Source organism: Bison bison, unplaced genomic scaffold (genome assembly GCF_000754665.1).
Source record: "Bison bison bison isolate TAMUID 2011002044 unplaced genomic scaffold, Bison_UMD1.0 scf7180017864223, whole genome shotgun sequence".
Taxonomy (NCBI): domain Eukaryota; kingdom Metazoa; phylum Chordata; class Mammalia; order Artiodactyla; family Bovidae; genus Bison; species Bison bison.
Genome location: NW_011494795.1, coordinates 2,469,157 through 2,475,521, shown reverse-complemented (window position 1 = coordinate 2,475,521; position 6,365 = coordinate 2,469,157). Strand labels below are relative to the sequence as shown.

The 6,365-nt window shown below is 58.0% G+C and overlaps 1 protein-coding gene across 1 annotated transcript in view; it reads right to left on the bottom strand.

Annotated features, from left to right (window-relative positions):
- LOC104992808 (trinucleotide repeat-containing gene 18 protein-like) overlaps positions 1 to 6,365 on the bottom strand; it is a 24,921-nt gene that overhangs the window by 10,603 nt on the left and 7,953 nt on the right. The window contains exons 5-9 of the mRNA XM_010845796.1: positions 5,936 to 5,984; positions 2,718 to 2,924; positions 2,324 to 2,465; positions 506 to 623; positions 1 to 62 (exon numbers count right to left, since the gene is read on the bottom strand). Of these exons, the coding sequence (XP_010844098.1) occupies positions 1 to 62; positions 506 to 623; positions 2,324 to 2,465; positions 2,718 to 2,924; positions 5,936 to 5,984 (578 nt within the window). The remainder of the gene's footprint in view (positions 63 to 505; positions 624 to 2,323; positions 2,466 to 2,717; positions 2,925 to 5,935; positions 5,985 to 6,365) is intronic.

The window sequence follows — 6,365 nt, the reverse complement described above, 5'->3', positions numbered from 1 at the left end:
GCTGCTCCAGACAGTAGATGTGGGGCCGGTTCCCACGCTCACCCTCCACCACCACTCGATATCTGCAAAGATGGGGCGAGGTGACGTGAGGTCCCCCCAGGCAACCCCGCCTCAGCCCACGGCCAGCTCTACCTCCTGGGCCACCAGGATGGGGTGTGCAAGCTGGGGGGTTGCTGACTTGCTGCACAAGCTTAGGACGGGTCTCCCCACTCTGGGCCCATCTCCTCGACATGACCAGGCGGGGTCACAGATGCAGGGAAGGCCAGCACGCCCTCTCCTGCTCCCTCCCACTGAGCCCTGTCCACCTGGGGGCCACCTGGGAGTCCGCCCTGCCCCCTGGCCCGCCCACAGAGTGTGCTGTTCTCCAAGCCTGCCTGAGCCCCCATCCTATGGAGGGAGCGGGGAAGCCACAGCTCAGAGAGCTGAAGCAAGGCGCCCACAGCAGCCCAGCAAGGCTCTGGGTGGGGGTCTGAGGCTCTGTGCGGGGAGGCCCACCCCCACTCACATGTCTGGCGAGTGCAGGGTCTGCACATGCCCCGCATACAGGAGCTTGTCGTCCATGGGGATGAGTACACGCAGGCCGTCCTTCAGCTCATCCTTGTCAATGATGCAGGAGCGAGGAGCTGAGGGCAGGCGGTGAGGTGAGGCTGGAGCAGGGGGCGGCCTGGAGACGCCCCCTGGGCCCACCTGGCCATTCCAGCACCCCTCTCTGCAGTGTGCCCACGCGCACACGCCCCCCTCCCAGCGTCTGCAAAGACCCCAGGCAGGTGGGAACGCAGGTGACGCCCATGCAAGGACCAGCGCTTTGCTGAGCCTCAGCTGGAGGCTCTGTGCCATCAGACCCCATTGCCACCCCTCAGCTGCAGTCTCCCGCCTTCCCCACGAGGAGCACTGCCTGTTCTGGCAGCAACACCCCCAAGGCTGGGCTCCCTGCCCCAACCAGCCCCCAGCCCGAGACTGCCGCTCCTTCTTTCCCTCCATTCTCCTCCAGGCCCACCCACGCTGCTTCAGACTCCTGGACCCAGTCTTCTCCTCGGTAGGACCCTGGGCCCAGCCCCTCACTGCTGTCACCTCACTCAGAGAAACCCAGATCACTGGCTGGGATGGACGGAATGACGGGCCCAGGTCTCGGTGCCCGCCTACACCCACAGCCCTGCCACAGCCTGAGCATGCGTGCAATGGCTTCCCACCTCTTGACCTTGGGCATGGCCATGTGACCTGCTTTAGCCAGTGGATAAGGGGAGAAGAGCTTGAATCTGAAGGGAGGCCTCCCTCCAGAGGCCTTCCGGTCCCTCTCGAGCCTCTGACAGCAGGGCTGTCAGAGAACAAGCCCTGAGCAGCCCAGAGGCCCCCGCTGGGCAGACCTGTCCCTGGTGTCAGTGGACTGCTAGCCGTCCCATTATCACCAGAGCAAGCCCAGCTGAGGTCACCCCGCCGTCCTGCTGACAGCCTATTCCCAACCATCACTGAGTCTGCATGCTTGGTCGTTACACAGCGATAGCTGACAAATACACTCCCCAGTAGGTGACAAAGCTCCTCGGGGCTGGCCTGGCTCTTCTCACTGTACTCCCCCAATTTACATTCTTTAATCTCAAGCTCCAGACTCCCAGGTCCAAGTGCCTACTGGAAGTCATCGCCCTGGGATGTCCTCCAGGCACCCCAAACCCCAGCCAACAAAGCCCAGCGGTTCCCTCTGTGACCCACCTCAATGACAGCTGCCCCCACCTGCCAACACCTGTCCACAGGCCTTGCCTCCCCGCATCTGCTCACACAGCCCTCGAACACTCCATCCCGCCCATGTGCCCCAGCTCCCCCCACAGAGTCCCACCACCCCTGGACCCACTCCCTGGCCCACCCCGACTGCTGCTCACTCAGATCCCCCAGCAGTCTCCTAACTCATCTTCCTGGCCCCCACTTCCTGCCCCAGCCCTCCAGTTCCCTGTCTACACAGCAGCCAAAGAGCTTACCGTGAAACCAACCTGACCACCCTGACCTCCGTCTTACTGTTTTCAGGGCAAAGCCCAAACCCCCACCGAGGCCCTCAAGACAAGGGGTTCTGCTCTGCCTGCCCCCAGTCCAAAGCCGCTCTCCTGCCCTAACTGACCAGCCCAGAGTCACGCTGGCCTTCCTGCAGCTTACCTCGGGCACTGCTGTGCTCCCGTCCAACCTTGGGCCCTCTGCACACGCCAATCCCCCGTCACCCTGTCCCCTCTCTACGCGAGCCTGGCCTGGCCCGCTCGGGCCCTGCTGGCAGCTGCCTCCGGGGAACCCCCTGCACCCCCATACTCCAGGCCCGCGCCAACACGGCATGGCAGGTGCTCACCTGGGGTCAGCGGCCGCTCTGCTGCCCCGCCTCGGGGCAGGTGCTCGTCCTCGGAGAAGCTCGAGTCCTGGTTGGGCTCAAAGTCCTCCTCAGCGGCCATGCTCTCCATCAGCTTGCTCACGGCTCCTCCCTTGCCCCGGTTCTGAGAACAGAGCAGGACAGACCGACGGCTGAGGCCGGGCCGGACCCCGGCGTCACCATCAGGCTGCCATGCAGCGTGGCACAGAGAGCAGCAGCCAGATCCCACCTGAGCGCCAGGAGGAGGACAAGACGGGTTGAGGGAGCACCTCCAGCTGCACACAGATCTTGGGGTTGGGAGGGGCACCCAGGATCGCCCGCATTTGTCAACTGAGCAAAGCAACTCTGCCGTGCCTAGGCCCCCGGGGAACCTCACCTCCTTCTTCACCTCCTTGCCCTTGGCCTTGGCCTTGCTCCTCTTGGCAGAGGCTGGGGAGCTGGTATGAGGGGCCCGGGCCTCGGTGGGCAGGGCAGGAACACGGGGCGGTGGCAGCGAGGCTCCAGATCCGGCCTCCTTGCCCTTCTTCTTCTGGGGATGAAGCCAGAGAGTGGCTGTCAGAGGGCAGAGCGGGCCCAGGCCCCACATTCACCCTCCCGCCCCTGGCAAGCATTTCCGGTTTTAATCTGGCTTTATTACCACTATGCATTACTTGTTATAAAAAAAAGAATATCGACGTGCATGTAGCTGAGTTCCTCTCCAACGAGCCCACTGACCGCAGAGGTGACTAGAGGGAATGACAACAGCGTGGCGTGTCCTTTCCAGAACTTTCCCCAAGCACACACAATCATGTAAACTCACAGGCTACGCAAACGCATTTGTGCACACACAGTACTTTTTTTTCCTTAAACACGGATGGGAATTTACCGAAAATTCCGCTGTGCAGCCTCCCTCCCCCCACCCTCTGCCAAGTGTATCTGGCAGACAGGGAGAAGAGGCCTCCCTTTTTATTGTGACCAGCCGACCGAGGTGCCTTGGCATGGAGACCTGAAATTCATCTGGCTGCCCGCCTGCTTTTTCCCTCTGCTGAATGAGGCCAAGAATGACGACAGCGTCGCTCGGCGAGGCGGGCACATTCCTGGCAGGAGCGTGCAGAACCGTGCCCCCACTGCCCAGGGCACTTCTGGGGACCAGCGGTTACCTTCCTCTTGCCCCAGCAGTGGGGGACACCGAGCTCAAAGCCCCCAGGGTGGATCCGGGATGCTCCCTCCACTGGCAAGTGGGCCAGTGCACGGGGACCGTGCGAAGCTCCACTTATCAGAGCAAAGGAGTGGCAACAACCTAGATGTCCAGCAACCTGGAGTGTCCACAGACACAGTTACAAGCTTCTATCCCAGGGGCCAAGGCCCTGTGCCAAGGAAGAGGTGACAGCATGGGAGATGCACGTGATGATATTCGGGGCAGGCAGCAGGCTCAGGCCACAGAGGTGACGGGAGCAAGGGCAGGGGTCACTTGGTGCATTTTAGAAGAGACGTGCCTGATACCAATGACCGAGTCACGGGCCAGGGGAGACGGAAATTAAGACAGAGAAAAAAAGAAGACTGGGCAAATGTTACCAAGACAGCAGTAGAAGTCACAGCTTCCACAAGAGACGAGTGAAATTCAAAGCCAACAGCGTTAAAAGGAACAAAGTGGGGAATGTTACAAGGATAAATGCGTTCGTTTTAATCTCTATTTAGGGGGAGAAGTATATATATACAGCTTTATATATACTGAAGCAACTTGGCGTGCGCGCACACACAGACACACACACAATGTTTTCTTATTTCTGATGTGTCTTGTAATCCTCTTCCCATTTCTGAAATCAGAAGGCATCTTGGGGGTGAAAGGACAGTGTTTCATGTGGTCGTGTCTCCTTTTCCACCTGACTTCTATTATTAAATAGACAGCCTGTCTTATGGGGCATGTCTTTGCAGTTGCATCTTCAGGAAGAAAGGGAAATTGACAGCAAAAAAAAAAAGAAAAGTTACCGCTGCGTGGAATTTAATTTTCTTCCTTTTCTTTATCATCCAATTACTGTTACAACCAGATAAAACTGGTAACTTTCTTTCCCACTAACCAGAAAGCCCATATCTAAGAAACATTTCTTCTTTTAAAAAAAGAAAAGAATTCCGAAGGTGACGAGTTCTGTACACAGAGCAGAGATGTTTGTTGCTGGGATGATTGCCATGGCAAACACCACCATCAACCAGATCACCGACGGCCAGCGTGGCTGTTGGCAGGAGATACTGAAAACCACAGGATGGCCAGATGGTGGGATGCTATTCCTTCACTTAGAGAGTGACTTTAAACAAGAAAGAAAGAAAAGTAAGCTAAAAAGTTGATGGCATGTGGGAATGCACAAGATCTAACTCCAAATCTAGAAAGCAGGATACAAAAGGGCACCTCACCAAACGGTGAACTGTTTGGCCCCAGAGCGGTTTCCTTCGTGTCTGACGCCCTAGACAGTTAATCTGTTCCGTTCCACCTCTGACTGTATAGTCAGGAGGCTGGGATCAGGTGAGCCCCTGGCCCTCTCCTAAGGGAAGCTGCCTTTTTGGGAAAGGCTCAGAAAGGCTGGGAGCCCTGTGGTTAGGGGCTCAGGCACTAGGCCTCCAGTGTAAGCTCAGCTCTGATGATCATTAGCTGCTGGGCTGACTGGGACGGTTCCGGGGCTACCTGTGAGGTACAGTTTTTAAGACTTCCTTATATGGCTTGTAAAACCCTCCTTACATGGCCTGTGATGTCAAAAGCAGTATGTACTTAGTCTCTCCCCGCCCCCTGCTGTGTTCCTGATACAGCGCTCCTACAGCGCCCTGGCATTTCCGGGGTCACAGGCACATCTTCTCTTCTAAGAAGGGGACATGTGATGAGCCCGTGGATGGCCTTAGGATGGGGCCTGGTCTGCAGAAAGACCAGCCACGACCCAAACTTGAAACTTCGGCCTCATCCCCGTTCTTGGGAGAGGAGCAAGGGGCTGGATGGAGCCTGAGTGACTGCTCTCCATCGTGCCTCCGTGATGAAGCGACCACGAAAACCCCTTAGCGCTGGGGCTCCGACCACGAGAGGGCTGGTCCACACACTGAGGCGTGCCGGAGTGGGCATGGGGCTCGACGCCCCTTCACACACACCCTGCCCCGCACGTCTCCTCCACCTGGCTGCTCCCAAGCTCCATCTTTTACGATAAACTGGACCAGTAAATCAAGTGTCTTCCCAAGTTGTCATTTTGGGGAATTATTGACCTGAGTGGGGGGCGGGGGTGGAGTCATGAAAATCCTTGATTTATAGCCAGCTGGGCAAAGAGCACAAGTGACCACCTGGGACTTGTGCCCGGCCTCAGGGGTGAGGGCTCCACCCGTGGGGTCTGTGCCAGCTCAGGGGAGTTGGAGTCAGAGTGTTTTAGCAGAGGACATAAGCGTCCCCCCACCAGCACATGCAGCATCCATGGCAGAGCAATTAGGACATGCCGGGCCCCCACCGCAGATCCCCCAGTACGGTCATCATCATGCATTATTCCAGCATCTTCTCTCCAGAAAAACCCGAGGTGGCTTCGGCCGTGAGGGGTCACGAATAAGGGGTCCCTGCAGATGCCACCCAAACGCAGCCCCTTCCCCTACCGGCCGACGCCGAGTTCCGTCTCTTTGGGTGGCTTTCTTGAGAATGACACTGTGGTGTGGGGGACGCAGGGCAGAGGGGCCTGAGCCAGAGACCCATGTTGTGAGCTGGCTGTACGGAATGAGTGCAGCTAGAAAGGCAGCAGGCCCCATCAATACAGACTTCTCACAGAGTTCTCAAAAGGGAGGTGTTCCCTCGGGTGGGGAAAAAAAGAAATCCCACCTCTATTTTCACTAACTTCTCCAGAAATGAGGTTTTCCTTTGGGGTGAGCCTTTGCCACTGACAGCAGTCACTGCCCTGGAGCATGCAACAGTTCCCACAGAGGCCTGGGAACACCGCCTGAGACCACGCTTCACACGACGGCACTTACTGGCCCAGCTGCCGGGTGTCCTCACCAAAGATGCCCGTCGAGGGGCACCCAGAGGAGTGCC